Here is a 26,603-nt window from a genome sequence, read left to right on the forward strand (position 1 = left end):
GTTTTAAAATCAAAACGTGTATGTGAATGCTGTATTTGCTCCAAAGAAATGAAATAAAGCCATCACTCAGAATTTTTTCAGAGCCATAGCAGAGGTGTCTTTGGACAGAACTGCATATTCTCATAAGAATTTATTTAACAACTTTTTAATCTTTAAATATAGATTTAACACATTTTTTTTTTACAGGTACATATACAATATAGTTCATTTAAACTTGCAGTCAGAGAAAACTCTCTACTGTAATTTATAATAACATGTACATGAAGAGCCTAGTTCAACAGCATACTTAAAGGTAATAGACCATGTCATGTGCAAAGTTTCCAATGTTAAAAATCCCAGACTGTACATTCAGAATTGCAGAGCTAGTCAATCTCATAAATTAATAAAAGCTTAAATTTAAAACAATGGAAGACAGAAAAAAGATTAAAACCATTTCATATGCAATGTGTGCTATGTTTGAGACAAATATTTACAGCTGTACCTCAAAATGTGTACTGGTACCACAAGAATAGTTACCACTATAAATTACCCCCATACTAACTTGAGAGAATCCTACTTCTCCACCTAGCGAGCGCACTGTGACCAGCTTTAAAACAGACAGAAATAATCGTCAGTGACTTAAAACCTCCCTGGTTTGATTCCCAATGGCTGAGGAACACTGGGATCTTTCCAAGCCTCGCAGTGTTCCTCAGCACAGGCTCAGTGGTCCTGCTTTGGGGATGTATGGGGCTGCCCCCAGCGCTGGCAACCCAACCCAGAGGAACCCTGGGCAGCCACGGCCAAGGAGCAGTTCAACCATTCCTCCATACAACAGTGGTCACCGAAAACACTCAGTGTGTTTGAACTCAACAGCTTGATACTGTATCTAAGAATTGATGGCTCACAAATCAAAGTCAGAACACAAAGGTCCCCCTTCAGTCCATGGCATAAAACATTTTGCGTCAACGGGACAGAGCACATCCTGTAAGGCATGCATACTATCAACCCTGTTCTCAACGGCCAGATGCTCTTTGCATACATCTGCTTAAAAGTCAAACCACCTGTACCTATGTTCTACAAAAGCAAAACTAGACAAAGAAACACAAAATTAAACTGAGAATTCAATATTCCTTTTCTTCCTTGAAAATTCAACTGCTGCATTATCGATAAAGATGCTGAAAAGTACAGTCTTGTCACATGAACATCCTTAGTGCAAACATGGACATTTAACTTTGATTTATGGCACGTGTTCCAAAAGTACATACATGTAATGTAAACTTCAACACTTGCTAGATACAGGTTTCAGCCTTGGGACACTGTGGGACCCTAAAGTGATTGGCGACAACCCTGAGTTGTCAGTTCGACCTGATCCAAACCTCACTGAAATCAACGGGACTGACTGCAATGGGCTGGATTCAGACCCTAAGTGCAAAAAAAGGATCTGTAGCATTATTGCATCTTCCATGTGAGTCAGCCAGATGATGCTCTTACAGAACATTACATTCACATAGCTGAAGTAGGTTTTTAAGAAAAATCCATCCATAAAATCAATTAAGCAGAACATACAGCTTCTTTGTTGTTGGTTTTTTGTTTGTTTTTGGTTTACCAAAACTCAACTCTTTGATTTGCAATCAGCTTCAACAGTTGTCAGCTAATAAGTAGATAAAGCCTTCAACCTGCAGAGGAAATTTCAAGCATCTATACAAGGTGTACTTCTCTGATGAAACGTGATGGATGTCATGGAAAACAGCAGGTAAAAATAATGAAACACTGTACTTTCCATAGTGGGGGGAAAGAAAAGAGCAGAGAATGGCTTCCTTTATGACTATGAGAAGCTGCTTAGGACACCGGTCCCATTCAGTGCAGATGAAGCTGTGGAGCTCTGTGAATGTGATGAATAGTACAGGAAAACTCCAACTATTGTGCTATTTCTCTGTAACACGTAGTTGAAAGCTTCCAAGAGCATCAAAACCAGGATGCTACCAGTTCACCCTTAACTCAAGGGGAACTAAACTTTCGCGTGTTACACAGGGCAGCATCTATAAAGTAATGAAGAATGATGTTAATGTTAAAGCATCTTATTCCAAGAAACACATTGTTCCCTGTAATCATGTAACATTTGTAAAACATAAAAGAAAAAACCAGCACACTCCTGTGGTTCTCCCTGAAAGCTGAACTCCCAGTAGCTTCAGTGAGAGCCCTGTCTAAGGCAGGACCACAGGGTTTGACTCGTTTCTGTCATCTATCACTTGATTATCACAGCATGGCCAGCGGTTATCGTCTCTAGAGTCCTTATTTTGTCATTGCAAAATGGCTTTCTATGGGCACAAAATAGCTGTTCTATGAGGCTGGCTGGCATCGCTGGTTGTAAATGTAGACCCTGCTTTATATTTCAAAGGCAAAAATTAACATTATCTTTAACGGACCCTGCATAATAATTCTGCTCACATAAAGCCTGTGGCTGCAATCATTAAAGTGCATGAGTAACAGTGCAAACAGCTGTGCTACATCTGCAACATGACAAGTGGCATTTTAAGCAGAACTTACACAAAACTTGCACATTTCAGCTAACATGCTTACTCTAGCTTGCAAGAGCTCAAGCATTCAGCCACGCACTCTCATCAGGCAAATTAGAACTGTGTGGCCCAAGGTGCTATGTAAAGAGCTGCCTCAAACTCAGCCAAGAGGCCACTGCCCTGGCTGGTCGGAGCAGAGGGTGCATGAGCTTTGTCCTCTGGGCACTCCAAGTGAGGGGCAGCTTAGCAGGAAGAGCACACACGCACTCACACATGCACAAACACATACAGGGATACCCTTAAGGCTTGGAAGAGAATTTGCCAAGTGGGATGTTGAACAAAACTAGAAGATGTCTGACATATAGCACAGGAGCAGGAACATGGTCAGACCTGCATCACACTGCAAAGTGAGAGCATCGTGGCTGCCTGCATGCTCCCTGAAACAAATGGGTGCCAGCACCTGCCCTGGAATGGAGCATCTCCCAACGGCTGCTCTGAGTGCTCCTCAGGTTTGGGCTCAATTCTGCTCTATTTCATGCTCTCTCTGAAAGAAATCAGCCTCACACAACCTTCATGCAGTCAGACAAAATCAGAAACCATCTCTCTGCCCAGATTTTAAAGGTCAGATGAAAAAGGCTGGAAATGCATTGGCCTCGTTTGGCTCTGACGTTAAAATTCTAGAGCGAACAAAATGTTTTCTTTTGCTTGCATTTGTTTACCACTGCTGAGAGAAAAGAAGAGCAGAACAAGAGCTCAGCCTCCACAAGAGGGGAGCTGTCGTGCTCCTGCACTGTCACCGTGTCACTGAGATGAAACATGTCACGCATCTGCACTGGGTTTCAGCAAGGACCTCACCTCTGCTGTCTGAGCTCTCAGTTTGCTGAGCTGGGTGCTGCAGCACAGCTGGAGTAACATGGTTTTCCCTTCAGTGACACAGGTGCTGTCAGTTCTCTGTGTTACAGCAGTAGGCGGTCTGTGGAGTATAAGCAACCTGGGGACCTGCAGAGCTATTTTGCTTCCTGGCCTATTGTGGAAGAAGAGTTTGGATTCTAACCCACATTCCTGACATTCCAAGGGATGCACATCTTACACTGGGGCTGCTCCTTCTTCATACATACAGAAATGGTTTTATGCTTTAACAAGGCATCTGAAATGAGTAACATGCAACCACTATTTCCTGAGCAGTGCTTTCTCTGAGCAGAGTTCTCACCAAACTTTTTCCATTTTGAGATCTGTGCATTAACATCTGCGATACACAACTATTGCTGTGGCACACACATAAGAGAAGCACCACAGATTTACACAGGAAACAAATCTATTCAGAAGAAAGAAGCAATGGCTCATTTCAGAAGTTATTGCTAGGGGCACAACAGGGGAAAAATTGTTATTCAAAATGAACTCCAAGCCAGTTATCTTCCTTCTCAAAGCCTCCTGGCTTAAATCCAGGCCAAGATTTACACTAAGTTTAATAAGGTTTTCCCTCCCACTTCTGCAATAGAGATTTAGACCAAAGTACTCTCTTTATCAGCTGTTACACGACATTGCCAATAGTAACCACTCATCCATAAGGCAAATTAACTGCACAACCAGTGAAGAAGTAAAAGAAAAAAGCATCTGTATTTTTGGGATTCATTTGGCTGTTCCAAATTCTGCTTTGCACAGAGGCTCTCCCTTGGCAGGCCTGGCGCAGGACAGCGGATTTACAAAACTGGCAATGGCAGGGTAGTGGGACATCTACCAAATTCCTATCTGATAACTTCAAATGGGCAGAAAAGCTTCCTGTAACTTTAAGTTGTTAATGACTGTGGGGACCAGGAGCCAAGCACCAACAGAGGAACCAGCTCTGCATGCTTTCAGCTCCTGAGAACCCCACAGGCAGCTCAGAATATCTGTGGGTTGCAGTGCCCTCCTGTACACAACGTCACTCCTCAGCTGGCAAACTGTGTCTGCTATGTCAGGACCAGCCTGTCTTTCCTCCGAGAGAGGCTCGCTGGAAGGACTTCTTGCAGAGTGGAGCAAGAGCTCCATCTTCTGAAGAAGCAGAAAACAGACCCCAAACCCGGCCACATCCCAGAGCAATTAATGGCTGTAAAATCACCCACAGCATAAAATGACCTATCCACAAAAGGAACAGCTTTGTTAAATACAAAGGTGTGGTCTGAAAATCAGTTTTTAGAGTGCATGATGGCTGTAAGGACATGTCACTGAGAAGTTCTTTGAATAACTCCAGGAAATGGAGAGAAAACATCCTACACCATCCTACAGCATTGCCTGAAGTGCGTGTAAAATTAGAACCATGCCTACAGACTGCATACACAATCAGCAACAGAGAGAATGAGCAAAGCCAATCTTAACAGGGAAAACCAAGCCTCAGCACTGCTGCCAGACTCTGGTGACACGGCTGCAAACATCTGAGCAGCAGTGTAAGATGTACAGCAGCTTTCTGTGGTTCTTGTCCTGTGAAATTCGTCTTACTTTGTACTCAGTGACTGTAAACCAGTGTAGAGCTGCCAATCTCTAGGATGTGGGGGTTATGACCAGTGACAGAGCAAGCCAGCATTCAAAGTTAACCAGTATCCTATTTTCAGGGTGCTTTCAGGGCTGGAGGAACCTCCATACAGACTTTGGTCCAGGACCCAGAGATAACTAGACTTCCTTTTTTATGGACAAAACCTTTGTGATTTTTTTTTCTCTGTATGTTCTCAGCTGTTCCAGTCACAATCCCAGCCCCCCATTTCCAGCATGGTAATGAAAAACCATGGAGTGGTGATACCAAATACATGGTGAGGGTAATGGGCTGCTCTTAAGGCATCTTCTTGTGTCATCTGCTATTCTTCTTAATCTATGTACATTTACAACTAGACAATGAGAAACATGATTTTTAACACTAGAAGCCTTTCACTAAAACCTGGTAATTTGTTTATAAACTATTTTAATGAAGGATTAACAAGCAGCAACCAGCAGTGAGTGAAAGAGCAAGGCTTGACCAAGCGCAGAACTGAAGCCTTCCTTCCACGTGCTTTGGATGAGGCCACAGCACCTTGTGCAGCATAAGGAGGTTTTGCCTAGGTGCATCCTATTCACATGGGGTCTGAGCTACAGCAGCAAGAAGGCAAAAATGGTCACAGGAATCCCTGATCAGACTCCATTTCTTCTCCTAGATCTTCTGCCCAGTGCTCTCACAATAAAACCTATGTGTTTAAGTGCTGTTTTTTTTTGTTTCTTGTAACTTACTAGTGCCTAAAGTCAGAGAAGTGTCCTAAGGAGCCAAGAAAAAAAATCCACAAAAAAGCAGTAGCTTAATTTACTACTTTTGCAGGCTTTTTGGAGTAGCTGCTTTCTTTCTTTCTTTTTTTTTTTTTTTTTTTTTTACTGCAGAGGCAAATGCAGCCAGACTTAGTATATCAAGTGCAGTACAAATGGCTTAAAAGACCTGAATCGAGTTTTGAGATATCTCTGTTATGTGTATTATATGATACCTGCAACTTTGGCATTCCGAAATCTACAATCACCGACTACTATCTGCAGACTGTGGACAGGGATCCAGCCTTCTTTTCTTCTGTTTAGGTTTTTCACCAACCTTTGAACAACAACAGTATTAGTAAAAGAAACAAATCACCCCACAAGCAGTTTTGCATTGGCAGTGGGCACACTTTACAAGACAGTCAGTGCAACCAACAGTCTGCTCAAATCGGGGGAGCATTTTAACAGGAGCTGCGCATGCATTTAAGAATTCCATCCAACTAAATTTAGGCAACTAATTAAAAACCTTCATCAGGAACACAGTTGCCTTGGGCCCCTCTCTAGCTAATGGAGAGGAACAAGGCTCTCCAGAGCGTGAGTAACCCTGCCTGGGGTCTGCATCATTCTCCAGAAGTGCCTGTTTCTCTCCACTGACTACCAATGAAGCCCAGGACAATTACTTTCCTGCTCATGTAGTGAGATCTGAACTAACAAATACATTTGGTCTGAGAACTGTCTGCCTGGCACTGCCTAAAACTGCTATGAAAGGTGGTGAGCACGCAGCATGATTGAGATATTTTCTATCTTCTTTTTGCTAACAGCAAACTGAATTTCCCATGAAGCGTAAGGGCTGTAGATGCTGGCCCTGAATCCCCCATAGGGCAGCTGTGCCTGTGTGTTTATCCTAAGGAGAGGCTGGCTGAAGAGAGCTAGTCAGAAATCAGTCTGGAAAGGAACTACAGGCAGGAAACTTGGCCAAAATGCTGCAAAAAACAGAAGAGGGCATGCTGCCCTCTGAGACAATAAGACCAATGGTTCAACAGGCAGAACATGGGTTACAGTAATTTCCCAGGCAATGCTCCTGGTTACAAGGAGAGAACCAGCTGTGAATTGCTATCCTCACAAGCCACAGCTATAAATACAACTGAAAGATGGTCTGCAGCTATTAACCAGTTAACACTGGTTCATTACAGCCATTTGTGGGAAGAAAATGTCTTGTAATCACTCTATATTGCTATTAATAAACCCAGAGGAAAAAAGCCAACAGCTGAGCTGGAGAAGGCATAAAGTGGGCACAGAGCTCTCATTCAAACCACCCATTTGAGCTGCAAGAGCACTACCAAGGGGCTGCTGAGATGTCAGCGTAACACAGCTCACATACCCAAGGCGAGGGAAGTCCAAACACATTTTTTGAGGCCAAACCAGAGTGTAAGGTACCTAGACTTGTAAAGGGAATGAATTCTCTGACTTTCTGGAATAGACTGAAACCTAATCAGAAGCTGCATGGAGTGGACCACCAGGCAGGTGAGGCAGCATGGCACTGCCGTGCAGGCTCTTAGAGATAAGGCAAATCAATCCTAAAATACCTACCACTGTCCCTCACCATCTTCATGCAAAAGCTGAATTTCGTCCCCATTTTTCACCAGCAGGTCCTCTGATCCTCTCCTCTTGCAGTCTGCAAGGGCTTTGTATTTTCCTGGAGACTGTGGCAGAAAGAGAAAAAAATTATCTGCTTGAGCTACATTCAGTATCACACAGCCTTTATTTCTGACTGCCGCAGGGAATGTGATAGAGCACTAACAGCTACCTTAATTTAAATGGTTTCAAGGAACTGAAACAACTCATCTGATATCTCCTCATTTCCCAAATGGAGATGTAGAAAAATGAAGACATGGAGAAGCCACACCTGTCACCCAGTGAAGCCTGCTAAAGCAACACAATCAAAACCTCAAGCTCTGGTGCTTCTTCAGTTCTGTACTAACCAGCTGGTTCCCCTCCTCCTCTTCGGTGTCTGAGCAGTTTGAAAGGTACTGGTTGCCAGACCACTCCTCCAGACCCTCACAGATCTCCAGGGACTGTGACATTCCTGGCCAGCCTGCAAGACAGCATGCAGCTCAGCTGGGGAACCCTGTGCCCACACAGTGCCCCGAAGGAAGGGAGGTGCCATACTTCTGTGGGGTTTGCTCTGGGGTGACAGGAGCACGCTGTCCAGTGGCACTGGGCTGGTGCGCTCCGAGTCGTTCTCTTCTGAGCTTATGGAGGCTCTCTGCTGCTTTCTGAAAGATTAAATATGCATATATATTAGTTGTACGTGAGAAATGAAACTAAACTCCGTGAAGATTCGTAAAGTAGGATCAGAAATAATAATGGTACTTATTAATATATGCTTTTCTGAAGGATGTCAGTGCCCAGTTTCGATTACTGGGTGGACACAAAAAGAAAACTGCAGCTCAGGTTGTGCTGTCAGATGAGTGCTCGCTGGTGCCTCCCCCCAGAGCCACCCCAGAGACTCACCCATCACTCAGCTGGGAGGAGAGGTGGAGCTGGTCAGTGCACGAACTAGGCTGCTGCTTCTCCACTGTGGGGAGGTCAGACATCAGATTTACATCCTTGTTTCTTAGCAGCTGTCGCACTTGAAGCATTATTTTCAAAGCTAGGCCTTTCAAACAACTCTAATGATTATTGTTTAGAGAAAACCAGACCTAGGGACTATTACAAAGAGCAGATTTAGTTATGATTAAGATGGCATGTTAGCACAAATCCAATAGCAAGCATTCCACTGAAGTCTATGGGACTATAATATGCTTAAAACAAGGCATCTGCTATGAATCTTGTTGAATTAAGCATATGAGAACAAATGTGAAATAACTCTCCACGGTAATAGAAGAAAAAAAAGTACCTCTGTAATTCATTTCTACTTGAGCACTCGGCCTCTACAGCTCTAACTTATGTTATTTCCCTGTAATGTAGACCTCACTCCAGAATTGTGCTACTGGGTTTCTTCTGAAAATCAATTCTCTGGTGAGAATTAGTGGATTTGAAGATTTAGCAGTGTGAAAATAGGAAAGGTTCTGCAGCAGAGTGAATGCCACAGACAAATTGGTCAAATGTACCTTTTATGAGCTCCTGCTGCTTGAATAAAATTTTTCTTATTTCATTTAACCATGCCATCTTCAGATCTACTGTTTGGGCCTGAAAGAAGAGAGAATTGTCTGAATTTTGAATTATGAATCACCCATTATATTGTATGAATAGAATCCCGCTTTTCAATGCTGCAATTATCTGAAATCCCCTTTCATCCAAAGCTAGCGTTAAATATAAAATATTCTTCATCTTTTTAAATTAACAATCCCACCACATCCAGGCAACGCAGCAGAAATGGTGGAGACATCACTACAACCCAAGGAGTACAGGAAAAAGCACATCTGAGCATGCAATAATTCTCTTTTTAAAATCCCAAAGGGCCAAAACTATCATAGAATCACAGAATGGCCTGGATTGCAAAGGCTCACAGTGCTCATCCAGTTCCAACCCCCTGCTATGTGCAGGGTCACCAACCAGCAGCCCAGGCTGCCCAGAGCCACATCCAGCCTGGCCTTGAATGCCTCCAGGGATGGGGCATCCACAACCTCCTTGGGCAACCTGTTCCAGTCACCACCCTCTGTGTGAAAATCTTCCTCCTAATATCCAACCTAAACCTCCCCTGTGTCAGTTTAAAACCATTCCCCCTTGTCCTATGGTTATGCTCTGGATATATGTATACCCTACATACATCTGAGTTGAAGTTTGTTACTGGATTATAGCAAGGAGGAAAAAGCTCAGCAGAGGGCAAATTAAAAACAGATGTCAACAAACAATATTTTCACAAGAGGTTGTGCTCTGAACACAGCATTAGGCAAATACTTTACTCTTATAAAATGATATTCAAAATGCTACAAAAGAGGGGAAAATAAACAGGAAAAAAATAGGCTACTGTTCCATAGACTAATCAAACTACCATTGGAAATAGCACCATGGAAGCTAAGCCTTCACTCTGGGGGCAGTTCCAGCATCTAATTGTAGAAGAGCATGTGTTTATGTTCATTAAAGCATGAGGCCCACTTCCCATCTCAGTTCACGTAAGCTGCTAAGCACAATAAAATGTGTTTTTTTTTTTCAACTACTGGTCTATTTGAGACTGCATTTGGAATTAAAGGCTCTATTTCCAAGGACCAGCTCTGTCTCCACTTTTACAGCCCTGTACTGGACTCTGAGGAGTAGCCACTGGGACAGCTCTGTGAACAGAGACATAGGCAAGGAGGAAGAAGAAATACAAGCTGGATGTCTGATAACCTTATATCCTGAGAAGATCAAGAGGAGACATTTCCACACCACTGTTTGCAAATACTCAGATCTCTGAAGCTACAAACCTGCACAACATATACCTCTTCTCTTCCACTATACCAGATTTCAAATTTTCTATGATCCCCCTTCACGTTCTCAGTTATTCCAACTGCATTCATCTGCAAAGAGAAAAGAACCAAAAAATGAAGCATGTTACAAGTCTTTCCCCTTTAAAATGAATCCATGTATTTTGCACCATGCTGAATTGGCTGAAAACAGCTTTGTTTAACACATTTCATCAATTTTCATTTCAGCAGCCACTGGAAGTCACCATCTAGTTATTCCCCCTGATTTCCATCAGCTTGCCTTATTTACCAAAGCTTTCTTATAACCACTAATAGACTTCAGAATTTCTACTCAAGAATCAGTGGAACAAAATGAAAAGTTATCTCATGTCTCTTCCAGCATGACATTTCTCAGATGAGTTATAAGAAGCTTTACAAGTGCATGGCACATTATCTTCCTACATAATTTGTGCTGTGCTATATTTTATTTACTTCAAACCCACCTGAGAAGCCCTTAGCTCCTTCAGGAATTTCAGTTCACTCTTTTGGACTCTGACCCATCCACTGAGCACAACATGCAATTACTGTCCCGTTCCTGATATTGCATAAACTTGTTTCTTGTTTAAAGCAGATTTTGCTAGCGATTCACCACTGATTAACAGAGGATCAAAAAGTCAAGTATTCCACTTTCATGTTTTGAAACAGATCTAATAATAATGGTATCATATCATTAATTATTCACACAGGTGGCCATAAGCAAATCCAGTACAAATACAAATAAAGCCTGAGAAAGAACATCTGTTAAACACTGCTGATCCTTTCTGACTATGTGCCTGGTCAGAGCTTTTGTCTGCAAGGCTACAACAGTTACAGGTGGGATCACACGGTCAAGCTCTCTGATCCTACTTATTCTCTCAAAGGTTGGCACCCATTTCAGTGACTATGAAGAGCCTCAGGAGAAAGGAAGCAAGCTGCTAATTAGCTTTCTTCATTTCTTCACTGGTATAAATAGCAGAGCTCTTGTGAACTTGCAGGTAACTCCAGACTCAGCAAGGAAGGGCACTGAACAGCAAGCAGCATTTCCCAGCCCCTCTTTGTCTCTCATTGTTGCGCACAGTGAGGTTTCACCACAGTCTCCAGGTCTGTACTGATGATTAGAACTGAGACTGATCACTGACTGAAGCCACAGACCATTTGCACATCTGCAATCTCACACATATCCATTCCTTTATTTAAAACTGCACCTATTTAAAAAAGCACAGGTTAAAATCTGCAGCATAGCCTTGCCATGAAGGCATTATATCTCAGAAAACTTCGGGCTTGTGCAGTATGGTGCCACAATGCCACAGAAAGTGAGATCAGGCTCTACTCTGACTGTAGGCAAATGCAACACTGAGATGTTGAAAGGGCAACCTAGAGAGCACTCATCCAGACTCCCATTTCCAGCTCTGTGCTGCCCCTCTGGATTGGCAGTTCCACTTGGTGTCCACTACAGAACTGCCCAGGCATCAAGATAGCTGGAATTTTAGATTATCCACTGTAAGGACACGAAGGAAGGTTCCAGAAATAGGTGTATTTATGCCACGTTGATTCATGTTAGAGTATTTTAAAATACCTTTTCCTCCTTCCAAGCAGGATTTACTGTCCCTTCAGCTGCAGTTTGCTGCAATGCAGATGGAGGTGGCTGAGCTTAACACTTTGGGATGGCATCTATCTGCATCACCTTCCACTGTGGCAAAAGGCAGACAATCTACCTTGCACTGCAATGAGTTATAAACCTGCATGCTTTAAGTTACTGAGTATCAGCTGAAGAAATACTTATTGCTGGCTATTTTACATAACATTTAAAATATTATCTTGCTTTTAAAGTCTGCCTGTTTGGGGAAAGTTTTGGGGTTTTGTTTTTGCTGTTTCTACAGATGTCCAGTTTCACCGCTTCCATGAAACAGCTTTCTTTAATTCTGAATCCCTGCAAAGCATTCTGGCAAGGAAAATTAATTCCATGATACTATCACCAATCAACCAAATGCTGAGCTCAGGAAGCATGGTTTTACCCTCAGGACAGCAATTCTGAGAATCTGTGTGCACAGATGTATTAATGCTTCAGCATCCAGGCATTCTCTAACCACAATCTCTCACCTTAGCAATCAAAAATGCTGGAAAATGAGCCCCTCCTAGACAAAAACTGGCCTGAATGTCTGGACTCTTGAACACAAGATTTTCTCCTCTGAGCAGGTTTCTCCATGCTGCCTCTTCAGATCTTTCAAAAGCACATACAGCAAAACAAGTGCTACAGGGAAAACAAGCTCCCCAGAAAGAAAACTATGTTGTTTGGGAAAAGCACTTAAGTAGCTAAACATATGGACTGGGATTTGTTTTTAATACACAATTTGTAATGTGCACCAGAGCTGAACAGACTTATCTACTGTAACATCCTTGAAAGGTTTCTGACTGCTGGTGTCATCTCTCTCCCCAGACCCCATGTAGATCAGGAGACTCACAGCATCTGGGCTCGAAGGCTCAGCCTCCAAGTGCCCATTTGCTTTGCCTTTCTGTGACATACCTATATTGCTTTTTTATTTATCAAGAAAAACGAGGCAGAGTGTTGAGACAAAAAGCTCGTGTTAGAAGTGCTCATCAAGACACAATAAGCCAGACGGTCTCTTTTAGAGAAGCAGTTTGGGATTTTTATTGACAAGAGTTGGCATTTATAGGCTTGGGGCAGTTGTTTACGTCCCTCCTGTTTAGCCAGAGGCTGTTCTCCTTGCCTGATAATTATGTTTCTAGCTGCAGCTGGAGCCTGCCGAAGGAGAAAAGCATAGGAGAGGAAGAGCAGTGATACCCCTCCTCCTGGCTGTACAGCAGGAGGCTGTGCCTCCTTGGAGACCAGGAACATGAGGAGCCCTGATTCTTCCAAGGAGCTGGGCATGGCAGCAGTTCATGCTGTCCATTTCATGCTTTCCTTTGTCCTGGAAAGCAGACTAGAGGAGGGAAGAAGGCACATCTCCATTCCTGGGACTTATCCAAAGCACTGCTTCTCTGGCAGCTGCCACTCCATAATCCACTACATTTCTACATCAACCGGCCTTTCATGGCACCTCCATTTGGAGCATTATAGTTCTTGATAGCAGAAACCAAGCCACTGCACTACTGAAAACATACTTTCTGAGTTCACAGAGTTAACAGTTTACAATCCCCATGGCAATGGCCCCAAAGAAAAAATCCTTACTTTCAGAAAATGCTTAAAACTGTAAGATGAAGTTTTATCATATCCATCTCCGTGATCCTCTCGCTTCTTGCAGAAGACCAAGGCTTTCTCATATAGGAAGAGATGCCTCTGCATTGGCTTGAACCTGGCAAGATCCTTCATTTTTGTTGGGCCTTTTCGGTGTCCTGTCCAAACACTGAAAGATCCTTGCATCAATACTTTTCCTAGTTCACTCAAGTCGCCCTGGTGAAAGTATGACAAACACGTATTAAAAAGTTTACATCAATTAAAATGTAGGAGGACTGTGCAAACAATGAAGGGCAATGGGGCCAGCTCTGTTCCAAGGCACGTCACTCTAAGAATAGGTCTTCCTGGAAGGATCAGATGATCTTTTGGGAGTGATGGCATGGTGCCAGGAGGGAAGAAGAGGTCTCAGATACAAGCCTGCAGTTAGTCTATGCAAAAGAATACAAGTCAATAACTGGAGGGTAAGAAAACTTGCCAGCACCCAGAAAAGATCATATCAAGGGTTCCCCCACATCAGTGAGACGAGAGCTGAGCCTGAACAGAGGTTGTGCAGAATGGGAAGAAAAGGATTTTTCAAGTAGGCCAGGAACGTGACCAGCAGCTCAGCCATCCACTCAGCATTCCCTGAATCCCTAGGAAGGATGGCCACTTCAACAGGCAAGGATCAAAACCTACTTCAGGGTGTATTTAATTAAACGTTGAATGAGAAATATGATGACAGCCCAGCTCAGTTATAAGGTGAACCATTTGAGAACTAAGGTAGATTCTGAAAAAATGCTCCCAGGAACCACAAGGTGGCAAATGTGGGAACTATGCAACTTCACATACAGTTTGGATGGGAACAGCTTCCAAAATCCTGAAATCAAATGGAAGACTGACATCTATAAGCTTCCTGATGCCATTCAGGTTGCAATTGTTCTAATGTGGTTTCAAGTTCCTACATCCTGGGACACCAACCATTTCCAATATATCAACCAGCACTGTACAAGTTCTTCAATTACTGGAATCTACTCACGTCATATCCTGTTATTGAAATCTGATGCATAGAGTCATTGACTGATTTTAGCAAATCCAGCATTGCAACCAGAGCTTCTTGAAGTTCCTGAACTCCATCACAGCTTGTGCTGTACTTTAACAACTCCTGAAAATAGAAATGGAAGAACATGTGCTTGCAACTGAACAAAGCAAACTTTTTTCCAGCTCACCAAAGTTTCCAATGTCCAAGAGCAAGCTGCACTCCCTGAGTTTCTTTTTTCATATGTCAATGGAAAAAGCACTAATTGTAAACCAGTCAATATGAGGTGTGGAATATCACTGTCCATTTTCTCTGGGTTTCTTTGAGGACAGCATCAGGTTACAGAGTGGCATCACTCTTACCTGAGTTCTTTGTGTTGCATTTTCCTGCTTGATAAGAAATGGCAAATATGACTCAGGTTTGGCATCAGCTGCTAATAAGGCACAAATGCATTCATATGAGTTTGCAGTAGGTGACTGTCTTCAGTTTGGCAGACAGAAGGAAGATTTTATAAATCCTGGAGCCTTCAAGCCAATAAGCAGAAGACAGAATTGGCAACACTATGACTGATATAAAATTATTCTCATATTTCATATCTCCTCTGCCTGCTTAGAGCCTCGTGTACTCATTCCTCATTCAAGAAGCCGGAAGGTGAGATTCAGCAACCTTCAGAAGCTACCACCCCAGTTCTCTGTAAAGTGGGAAAGGCAGCATGCTCTGCATCAGCATGGGGACAAAAGGATGAATGCATTAAAGATTATGGGCACTACAACAACCCAAGCAGAAGAGATGAATCAACGTGGTAGGTTTTCATTCATCACACCCTTATGGACAACTCTGGTTCATTTTTATTGCATTTTACATCTCTGAACAGACTCAGTTCTTCCCCCCCACTAAAACAACACGTTAAAAGCACACACTCCTCCTTCAGGTATGAAAAATGTCAACCTTGCTGAACATCACTTTGGAGAACCAAGCTCAGCAACACGTAACCTAAGGCTTTATTTAGAGGTAAACTTTAACTGAAAAATAAAACGGAAAACAAATCTATCTCCAAATGTCATTCAAAAGCAGTGTCTGAAATACCTTCAGAAGCAACTGGTATTTTGTCAGGCGCTGCACTGGTTTGAGCAAATAGGAATCCAGCCCAAGCTTGTGCTCTAATTTTCTTTGGCACTCCTGAAACAAAGAATTCATATTAGGTAAGCTATGTGCTAACAATCTGCAGTTATTCTAACAGCATGAGTAATATGGTTTGAAGACTTCAAAGATTTCATGTAAGACTGTTCTATAGTTCATATAACGAAAGAGATTTCATAAAAACACATGATGTGGATGGATCTGCCTTAAATTCTTTGTATACAAGCAACTCCAACTGCCATTTTGGTGCAGCTTTCACGCAATGGCAAATGGAATACACTGCAGAAACAGTGGAGTGCTGAGAATGGTGTTTAGGATAAGTGCCCCAGGATGACACTGCCTTGATAGAAATTAACATCTCACCTGGAAGAAGGTGCTCTCAGAGCACTGCCTCCACAGGGACTCTGACCGGGGCTTGTTCTGACAGTATTTCTCATACATCTGGAAATCCTCTCGCTGCAAAGAAAGCCAAAATGCAAGTCAGGCACATGTATGCAAGCCTGCTGGGCAGCTAAATAGAAGGAATACCTGAACTGTAACGTGCTTTTATCTCTGCTTCCAAGTATAACATCTGAAAGTCAGAGTTCGGGTAAAAGAGCCACTGCTGAGAAGCAGAATGCTTCTTGAAGCAAGTCATGACTGCTGCTTTCCCCCATCTGCTGCTGTCCACACAGTTGCATTCCCTCCCTTGCTGTTGGAATTACATATCAGAAGCACCTCATCCAACTGACACAACTGAGATGTTGAAGAGTGCAAAGCACAGCAGAAACATTGGCCTTAAAAAGTCTGTCTCATATGTGAAAATGAGTCACCAACCCTGTCTAGGAAACAAAATCCCACTCTCTCGGGTGCTCCCAGGCAGCTTTCCAAACTGTGCAGGAATATTCTGCAAGAGACAGGGGAAGAGACAAAACGCAGCTGTGAGCAAGGTACTTCTTGGGTGCTTCATCATTACAGGAAATCAGTGAGGCAAAGAGGGGGAGGAGAGCCAGCACCATACTTGTTGTGGAAGTCATATATCTCGGGCATGTTTCCAAAGAGGACATCCTTCCTGTTCCTCAGCACGGGAGGCATAAGGATGACCATGGCAGGGTTGTCCATCTCAGCTCTGTAGCCCTGCAGGATGCAAAGTGGGTTAATTGCTCAGTTTATCAGGCTTTTGCTTGGCACCTCCCCAGAGGCAGAGGACAAGGGGATGTGAGCAGACTTCCAGTATAATCTACTTCATTTCAAATTTCTACATCCCTGTCGTTTAGCACATCAGCCTTCAGTACATAGGCAAGCGGGGCTGTGGTCCAGCAGAGAATGGCATGGGACAGCTTTCCTGGGGTGAGTGAATGCTGTGGAGTCATTCTGATCACCAAAGGCAAATTGCAGTCACTTTCTGCTCACTACAGCCCAGCTGATCCCACAGGAATACTTGTCTGGGTTAAACACATCCGCTGTTACGGCCCTGGGACACGAGTGACAACCGTGTTTGTACAGAACGTGCAGTCACAGATGCTGTCACAAGATCCAGTGTACAAGGTGATTTGTTACAGAGCAGAGAAGGCCTGTGATCAAATACCACAATCAATGGGCTTTTTGCTCTTGCACAAGACATGCTCAACAGCAGATCTTGCTCTCCTCAATTCCTGCTGCCTCAGGAGTCTGTCCCCTATCTCCTCACCTGCCTCTTGCACTCACAGCCTCCCAGAAGGAAGCCTTTGCTGCCAACTGCTGGGTGGAATTAGCAAACAGTGCAAAGCTCTGCAGGAAAATGACATTACTGCGCCAACACAAAACCAGCTACCAGATGTGGTAAATATCCTAAATGTAGAAGAGGAGAAAGGCAGAGCCAGCACTCAGGACCATCTCTGCAAAGAAAACAGCAAAAAGCTATTGGCAGCAGCTCAGGCAGCTCCTGCCAGTCACTAAGTGCTGCACAAAACTGAGGTCAATTTAGTAGAAGTAGCAAATGTTTGCTAAAACATACTTAGTATGTATGGCAGATCTTCTTTGGCTTTTCATACTAATCTCTTAATTAATTATGGTTTAAATCAGTATTCCTTCCACCAAGCAGGCGTTCTGTATTTGATTAAGGATGCAGCAGAAGATAAGTATCTGGAAAATTAGTCATTTTTATTTAACCACTGCAAGGAAGTTTCACTCTTCTATGGAAATGTTATTTTCAGACAACTTAGCTTGCCCTGTCCACCATCCCCTATCTGGACTGGACACAGCAATAAACCCACATAGCTGCCAACTGCTTTATCACATCAAGTGCAGTTTAACAGAACAAAAGCCAATCAGTGCAAGGCAGTTCTGTGTAACTGTGTAACTACCTGCAGCTGAATAGATTTATATGGCGCTTGTTCTCAGGTCAGAGAAACATAATCAGGATGAGGTAATTAACAGTGACTTGCTTCATTCAATCAGCAAGTGGCATTGCGGAACAAAATACATGTGTTTAAAATAGCAGCACAGAAATTAGAATCTGCTTTCTGGATTAAGAAATGCACTTTAACATCCACAAACCTCAAAGCATTGAGACAGAAACCTTCCAAACATAAAACACAACCTTCTTTCATCTCCAAAAGGTAAAGAACTGAGGGAGCAGTTAAAAAACACCAGCTCTTTGTACATGTTCACAAGCAGTGATAGAACTAATTACCAGTGCATGTGTGTACAAACAGAAGGCTTCTTCCTCATTCTGGATGAAAAGTTCATCCTGACACCAACTGTTCCTGCAGATGCCTCCTACTTAGAAATAAAAAGGGAGAAAACTTGAAAATTCATGACTAGCTGGGGGATCTGACAGTTTGGTAGAAACCTGTCCTGTCACATTTCTGCTTCGTTCGACAGAGTGGCAGGTGCTCTTTTGTACAATTCACCAGGGAGCAATAATGAGCAATCTGAAGAAGTCACTCACCGTCAGAACAGTGAACAGTTCCTCTACATACACTCTCTCCGTTTCTATAAGCTCATTTATGACATGGCTACAAGAAAGAAATATATATATATATATATTATGTCTGCATTAGAAAAAAGCACAGGCAATTTGTGCAAGCCTAGAACACAGGATGACCTCATTAACAACCAACACAGGGATGACAAAATAGGCAAAAGTGCAAGAGATGACATCAAGCACTATGACGTACATGGATGGTGAAAGGGCTGACCAGAAATGCGTCAGTCAGAGTGATTTAAACTGGGTGAAAGCTTACCCTTTCAGTATATCTAAGTTGTCATCACTGTCTGAAATAAAAGACTGCAAGGAATTCCGTTTTTCCTGATAATCGTGCATTACTTCAATCTGGAAAAGAAATGGGATGGACCTGAAGGAGCTGCAGAGGTCACTGTAGAGGCAGGATAAGCCCAGCCCTTAGTGCAGCTCCAGAATCTTGGGGAAGGATGAAATATGCTGCTTTTTTAAGAAATCCTTTGTGCCACTGAACTTCAGAAGAGCAAAGCTTCTACTGGGCAGCCAGAAAGTCCCAGAAATTATTATGCTACGTAATATCTGGAAGTACTGACAACATTCATTCATGCAGAAACCAGAGAATGGTCCCCACAGGGGAAATATTTGATGTCTATTTGCAAGATTCTGCATCCACACAGTTATGCAAATTCAGGGAACAACACACAGGAGAACCATATCTGTTACTTGGCAAAACAACCCAAGATAGAACTCAGATGCTGGGCAAATCCAAATAAACTACAGGAGTAAGAAAGGTCAAATATTTTTTAAATTAAAAAAAAAAACAAACTTCCTTCACATCCCGATCTGAATGCAGTCAATTTTTCCCATTTTCAGATGGGTTCTCAGTCTATAAAACACATTCAGATTTCGTTAGCAATTATTACCTTGCGAGAACTTGGAGTTTTTCTTGATGTTTTCTTCCCAGGGAGAGAGAGGTCAAATGAAAATTTCAAACTGGAATTAAAATCCACACCTTGGATAGAAAAAAAAATAATCATTCCATAATGTACATCTACTGTGACAGAGATGGTTCAGAGAGTAGCTAACAAGACATGAAGAGAAATGGGATATATTTTAAGAACGAGTGATTAGTTAGCAAATACTACAAGCAAAGTGACTCATCAGACAGGGCTTCAAACCCAGGGCTAACTTGAAAGAGGAATTGGGTGTCCTCAGACCACAGCAGAAAGAAGAAAAAAAAGGAAAAGAGGACAAAAGTAATGCACTGAGAGGTGGTTTGGTTTCAATCCACGCCATCAAACCCACACTTCTCAAAGCACTCCCGGTGGAGCCCAGCGTGTCTTTGACACTGCGCATCGCCCAGCAGGACGGCAGCATTTTGATGTTTGGTGTCAAATGGAGGCCTTATTAAAAAGCTCTCTCGGTGTGATCTATCCAGAGAAGAGCCTTTTGTCTTTCCCCTCTTGCTGGCTGTGCTCATTTCAACATGCCTGATCACTTCTCTCAGGAATATGATTAATGGAGGATACCTGTGCTTTGTGATGGAGTGCCCTGCCTAGAAAAATGCACATCACATGAAGGCAGTGCAATGAGCACATCTGGCCTGTGGATGATGGCCTACAGCATCCCACAGAGATGGCCAGACCCCTATTACTGAAACCATTTCTCCTTAACACTTTCCTGCTTCTAGAAAGCTGAAAAAACCTCTGTAAAATGGGCAGTATTTTAGTTTAAAGATGGAGTTTTTTTGTCTTGTATGGAAACTCAGAGGGCATGCAACGTGGCATTGGCTGGAGACGAGAAAATCTAGGCTTTATTTGCAGCATTGGTCTGTATACTGAGTAGCTTCATTCCCTTCATTCCACTAGCTTTCTTATTTACACTATTAGCTCCCTGAATTGGAGCCACTGTTACTGCTTGTATGACACCTGGTACAATTCACCACAGCCAATCCACACTAATTCATCATAAACAAATTTGTATCAAAGCAGATCAATGGTGCCTGATCATCTCATGCAGTCATATTTCATATTCCCACATAACAGCATACCCCTGGTTTAAAACACACCAACACTGCTTTAAAGCACTTCTGAATACTGATACATAAAGGGCTGCTAAAGATGGAAGCTTTAATGATATCATTTAACGTTAACATTGTGCTACATCTCATTAACAAAATGAAGGCAGAACATGCAGCAACCTCAGTTCAGCCAGAACTGGTACCTTTATGGGCATTAATTATTCCACAATTGGGATTTAAGGATGACATTCTCAAAGAATCAAAGGAGGTTGAACATCCAGCTTGTCACTTATGTTCATGAGATTCAGCTCCTCATGTATCTAGGCTCCTTTGCAAACGTCAGCCTAATTTTATGTCAGTTCTAGCCCACGACAACTAAGGAGATTGTCACCAAGAACAGGTTTATAAATAGGCTTCAGGCTATGGAATGGGCTAACAAATTTATGTTCTTTTTTTTCCCCTGTATCACTAATTTACCAGTTCATCCATGTAAGATGCTAGGAAAACAGAAGTGGAAGTAGGAACTGTTTTCAGCTGACTTTTTTCCACTGAACAGCTAGTGAAAACAAATACCAAGCAAGCAGTCCCACCGAGCCAGCCAGAGCTGTGTTCCTGTACAAGGAGTGCAAAAAAACCTTGCACTCATTTTACCAAGTCATCTTTCTCCTTTCCATGTGGCTCTTACAAGTAAGAGAACATACTAAGATATTCGGTAGCTCCAACATGTTCAGAAAAATATTAAACACCCAGGAAACCTTGGGAGCCCTTCTCATAGCTGGGAAGTGCACGAGGAGCCAACACAACAGCACAGAGTGATTCACGACCATCTAGCCCACGTATTCAGTGTGAGGCTTCCACACCCCATTCCTTAAACAGAAATGGGAAGCTAGACAAAAATTGGAAGACCAGTAAGTCTACAGTAACTCTGCAATCTGAAGTAAGTGCTGGTTGGTTTCTCAAGTTGTGTTACTCATCCTAAAAATGATTATCTGAAAATAATCATGAAGATACTTGACCATGTTTAGGAGAAAACAAAGGTGACTTTGATCGTGGTGGGTTTTCTGGCCGAGGGGCCACCAGCTGGACGGGCCGCACGTGCTTATCCAGCAGCTTCTTGAAGCAGGACTGACGATTCTCAAACATGCTTCGAACATTTTCAAGCTTCACCTGCACTGACTGTATCTGGCACTGTAGAGTGAAAAAGACTTCTGTCATCAAATAACTACTGCTATTTTGCACTTGGAACCAAAGCAGAAAACAGTAATGCTGATGGTGCTGCAGTGCAGTCAGACTTTGCTTTTCACTTGGGTAATTGGGGTATTGGCTTACCTTCAATTCAGCTGTTAAGACTGACTCAAAATCATACTGTAGGGATTGGGGATCATAGTTTAAGTAGGGCGAAGAGCTTTCAAGAAATCTTTCTATGTCCTGGAGAGCTTTCTGAGCACCTTCTTTAGACTGGCACTTGTCCATCTGCTGGTTGGCAAGCAGGTAGGCACCCTCATCACAACACTGCAGGGCCTGGGGAAAACACGGAGCGAGAGCCCCTGCTAAATCAAGGTATCCATGACAAGTATCATTCACCAGCTCCATATTTTCAATGTGGAGCTCATCAGCATTTGTGAAAACCCGAACAGCTATTGCATTTTGACCACTAGCACAACCAAGAGTGCAAGGAGCCTGGGAGAGGGCTCTGCCCCACAGCAGAGATGCTGCAGTGCTCATTTCAGACAAATCCCCACAGGTTAATGCAACGTTGTAGTGAAGAATGCAGGGGAAAAAAAAGTTTCCTAATTGTCCTAAACGGTGAAATAGAACAGGGTCAGACTTCACTGCTTTTCTCACCAGCCTCAAGCACGCTAAAGCTGTGTGCCTTCTGGTCTAATTAGCATGAATTTCTCCAAATGTATTTTGGATGCTGATTAAGATATCAATGAGCAGTGAAGCCACATGACTCCACTTCCACACTAATACAGAGCAACTGTGCCTATTTACCAATCTGTCATCTTATTTTAAAGTCACTTACATTCATACACTTAACAAATTGCTAATAAAAAAAAACCCACAGAGTTTATTTGAAAGCATTACCTCTATTGCACGGGGTATGGAAACTTCAGAAGTCAATTCATACGTGGATGCACCATGAAAGTGTGAGCAACAGAAGCTAACTTCTGGTGTTCTGCATTGCTTTCTAGAGATGCCCACCTTTTTCTGCTGACTATTCACAGCACCTGTTTGCTAACTTAACCAACTGAGTCAAAGCACTCTCCAGGCTTTGGAGGAATACCTGCTTAACAAAAGTCACCAAAGCAAAGCTGCAAATTGTAGATGCTACCAGCTGTAGAGAGGCCAACCATCTGCTTCAAGGGGCACCGTATCTCCAAGCTTTACCTGCTGAAGGCGAGTATGAAGATCCAAGGTCTTCTGCAGCCGCATCTGCTTCCTTTTGATCTCATCAGACAAGACATCAGAATGGTGCCGCAGCTCGTTGCATTGCTGGCAGATTAAGTTGAGTGCATAGTGATGATTTGCTGCTAGCTGGTGTCCATGTAGTATCACCACCTGAGCCTTCCCTATCAGATCCTTCAGTGAAAGGAAGAGAAAAGATTGCATGCTTACTGAAATAATGCCAAAACATCGACATATATCAACATGCACTTGCTCTTCTTACCAGATTTCAGGTACACATAGAGATGACTGCTATTAGGAGTAGCCAGAATAGGTGGCTTACGCAGGATAAAATGTCACCCATCATCTGGGGGAAAAAAGACTTTTGCCACCCAAAAGAAGGATGAAGATGATGGTATCTCACCACTGCTGTGAATGGCTGCTGGCAATGCATTGCTGCCATTTGCAGGAAATGCAGTCTAAGAAAAGGCAGCTGATGTCCAGTTTAGGCACACTGTGCTTGTAAGCATGACAGAGACTTTCAGCAGCTATAGCAAAACAAGTCAGGCTCTTTGTAGTAGAGCTTGATGCAAAGAACATGCTGCCTTGTCTGCAGCTCCTGGCGAGTGCAGTGTTACATCTTCCCCAGGACCGGTGTTCTGCTAGGACTGCTTCCCTGCTGCACAGTATGCCTGGCCATTTGTTCTTCCTACCTCGCTCAATAAAGTATCTTTCAAAAGGCAAAAAAACCCAACAACCCTTAGACATTCCCTTAGACATTAAGAACGAGGGCTCTTGTTCATAAATAAACCTCTAGGGGTTGTGCCTAAATCCCTAAGGACTTGTCTATAGCTCCTGGCCCACTAGTTAAGCACTGCCCTTTGCAGAAGTCACATCCTCAGTGGGGTTCCTGTGAATCATCTCACTTCACTCCTCTTTCTGCTGCATCTCTTAGTCTTCCTCCTCCATATGTTACATTCAAATCACAGACGCTTAAAGATAGCGATTTTTTTGCCTCTCCATGTGCCTGGTAACAAGTCTCTGTCTATTAGCACTGCTAAAAGCACTTAACATATAAATAATTCTTCTTCCAGCTCATTAACTCCCACATTTCCCCTATGTTCAGACATTTATCTGCTCTGGATTTTCATGGTGGCTCAGCAATTTATTTTAACTACGATAATTAAATATCCTGGTTTTCAGTGTGATCACAGTGCTGCTGCAAAGAGCACGAAGACATGAAATCAATCTTTTCCTCCATCTACTTACCAACAAACTGCACCAGAAACAGGCCATTTTAGAGAAGACCTACCACAAGAAGAGAGCGTGCCTCTTATGTTTCATTAGTGCATCGGTCTGTGACAGATGTACTCACCTGAGCCATGCCATCAAAATGACTCAAGTCCTTCAGCCTCTGTTTCACTTGGGAGACACTGTCCCCAGTGTCGGGCAGTTCTGCTTGTTGACCCATTAAAAATTCAATGGCATTCTTGACCTAGACATACACACCCAAACAAAAAGACTGCTGCAAAATGATACAAAGCACAGACAGAAAATCATTCTCAGTTCAAAATCAATCACACTTCAGGCGACTGTTACATCCAGTAATAAAATGAGTTTCCAAGAGCTAATTTCTACGCTCAAAGATGCTTCTTCTCAGGTAAATCTATGTGGCTGCAGGGCAGTGATACCCAAATTAGCTCTGAATGAGGAAGAACAGCAGTCTTCCCAAGTGAGTTAGCCCTGCTAGTCAGAGTTAAGGAGCAGCAGCATAAATTAAACACTCTCAAAATAGAAAGCATAAAAATCTCTCTCTTCTCCCCCTTTCCCCAAGTCTTCTGCACACAGAAATAGTGCATCTGTTAATACCTCTTGAAAACTTTGCTCAAACTTCCACAGTTGTAAATACTGCTCCATTTTCAACTGATGTTTTTCCCAGAAGCCATCAAAAGCAGTCTCCATCTCCCGCAGCTGCCCAAGTAGCCTGGAGTAGAGAAAAAAACACAGCATTAGAACAGATGGACAAACAGATGGACAAGCCCTAGAAAGACAGTCTAGTCAGGACCCCAGTTCATCTCTCAGGAGAAATGAACCGATATATGTATGTCAGAGGCTTTTCACGAAATCATCACTGCAGATGACAGTAGCTGGGTGAAGAAGTTGTTGCCATCACCATTTTATCAGAATAAAACCTGAGAGCCCAGCATGGGGCTGAATCTGTTCCACAGCCCCATCACAAAGCCTGGAAAAAATATCAGAGTAGGTCAAAGTTGACAGAAATCAGCCATGAAATCAATGGGTATGGAGCAAAGCTGGTATTTCTGTCTGCAAGTTTTTGATAGATACATCCATACTGAAACAGCCCACATTTTCACTCAAAGATCAGGCAAATCAGCAACACGCTGCACTCACCTATTCACAGTGTCCCAGTCTCCAGGCCTCTCACGGTGCTGGTCCTGGCTGCATTCACCCACATCAGGCTCTTCTAAATTGCTTAAAAGCAACTTTCCTTCTTTTGTGACTGCTGTGATATCTTCCTGCACAATGCAAAACATTTCTGATTCAGGCTACTCCGTAAGGATAAAGCATTTTGTGTTGCTCTCTCTTCTGCTTCCCTGCCATAAGTGGAGCACTGGTACCCATCAGAGCAAAGGACTCCCAGCAACATTTAGCTCCCTTAACCCCTGGTTGTGGGAATGAACTACAGACTGGTCACCACACTGGGTGGGAACTGGCAAGCATGAAAACATGAGACCACGGAATGATTCAAGATGCACAGCACTACCATGGAGCTGCGAGCAGGAGGAATTATATTATCTGCAAGTCCATGCTTTCATTCAGGTATTTCTGCTGTTTAGGGATGTGCTTTTCCATGATGAAATGTTGCACAGCATTTGTTAGCATGCAGGTGGCCGCTATTCCACCCTGTTACATCTCATTCCCAGAGCCCTAAATTCTCCTTTTGATGCAAAGCCTTTCATTGTATGTCAGACAAAGTAGCTGAACTGCCTAACAGGTGCTAACTTGATTTTGTCCCATTCAGGATATCAAAGAGGTTAATTTCTCAGTTGCTCCGTTTAATTAATTTCTGTCAATTTTTCATCAGGTTTGCATCTAGCTTTTGTTCAGTACTACAGCTACATAAATTATCCTGATCAACTCATTATTTGGTCACAGGAATCAGCTGCACCAATCTTGTGGTTGTCAAGAGACATACAGGAACCCCACGTCTCACAATCTGCACACAGTTTCTCATCAGCTTTCATCTTTCATGGTTTTAGAAGGAACAAAACAAAACAAAGCCAATGGAACTGATTTCAGTCAGAAGCCCAAGAATGTTTTTGATATTTTAAATTAATAGATGTGGCATTAAAAGCAACAGATGGCTTCTACTAAGTGCTGCTGTGCTTTATATGCAAATGAAAACAGATAATGTGCCATATTTCACCCCAGAGAAAAGTGTGTACAGCTGACTTGTTTATATGCAGGACTAAGTTGGGTAACCCATATTTTCTCCCTACGCTTTGGACATAATCTGAAGCACAAAGTCTAATTCAGTCATACATCAACATATGCAGCTGCTGTTGTACTACAGCTCTGCTCATTTCCAAAGAAGAAATAAGGGACTTGCATTAGCTATAATTGCACTTGCTGTATATGTGTACATGTCTATTCAGACATCACTAGACACAGCATCCTTCAGATGTCATCTGGGGTATTTCTAACTGAGAAATCACTGTCACAAGGACGACAAAT

General features: G+C 42.8%; 1 protein-coding gene across 2 annotated transcripts in view; it reads right to left on the minus strand.

Moving 5' to 3' along the window:
* Window positions 1–115: 115 nt before the first annotated feature.
* Window positions 116–26,603, minus strand: part of MCF2 (MCF.2 cell line derived transforming sequence) — a 48,874-nt gene continuing 22,386 nt past the window's right edge. For both annotated transcript variants that reach the window (XM_042876340.1, XM_042876341.1), the window contains 23 exons: window positions 25,260–25,384; window positions 24,717–24,831; window positions 24,223–24,342; window positions 22,851–23,042; window positions 21,789–21,980; window positions 21,476–21,647; window positions 19,363–19,451; window positions 18,723–18,811; window positions 18,428–18,494; window positions 16,517–16,632; window positions 16,333–16,402; window positions 15,880–15,972; window positions 15,463–15,555; window positions 14,377–14,502; window positions 13,356–13,577; window positions 10,148–10,240; window positions 8,852–8,930; window positions 8,253–8,316; window positions 7,908–8,014; window positions 7,721–7,833; window positions 7,329–7,441; window positions 5,975–6,075; window positions 116–2,018 (listed from right to left, as the gene is read on the minus strand). In XM_042876340.1, the coding sequence (XP_042732274.1) occupies window positions 1,978–2,018; window positions 5,975–6,075; window positions 7,329–7,441; window positions 7,721–7,833; window positions 7,908–8,014; window positions 8,253–8,316; window positions 8,852–8,930; window positions 10,148–10,240; window positions 13,356–13,577; window positions 14,377–14,502; window positions 15,463–15,555; window positions 15,880–15,972; window positions 16,333–16,402; window positions 16,517–16,632; window positions 18,428–18,494; window positions 18,723–18,811; window positions 19,363–19,451; window positions 21,476–21,647; window positions 21,789–21,980; window positions 22,851–23,042; window positions 24,223–24,342; window positions 24,717–24,831; window positions 25,260–25,384 (2,592 nt within the window). In that variant the 3' untranslated portion in view covers window positions 116–1,977. The remainder of the gene's footprint in view (window positions 2,019–5,974; window positions 6,076–7,328; window positions 7,442–7,720; window positions 7,834–7,907; window positions 8,015–8,252; window positions 8,317–8,851; window positions 8,931–10,147; window positions 10,241–13,355; window positions 13,578–14,376; window positions 14,503–15,462; window positions 15,556–15,879; window positions 15,973–16,332; window positions 16,403–16,516; window positions 16,633–18,427; window positions 18,495–18,722; window positions 18,812–19,362; window positions 19,452–21,475; window positions 21,648–21,788; window positions 21,981–22,850; window positions 23,043–24,222; window positions 24,343–24,716; window positions 24,832–25,259; window positions 25,385–26,603) is intronic.

The sequence above is a fragment of the Lagopus leucura genome, unplaced genomic scaffold, assembly GCF_019238085.1.
Source record: "Lagopus leucura isolate 7727_CA_CO unplaced genomic scaffold, USGS_WTPT01 Super-Scaffold_100016, whole genome shotgun sequence".
NCBI lineage: Eukaryota > Metazoa > Chordata > Aves > Galliformes > Phasianidae > Lagopus > Lagopus leucura.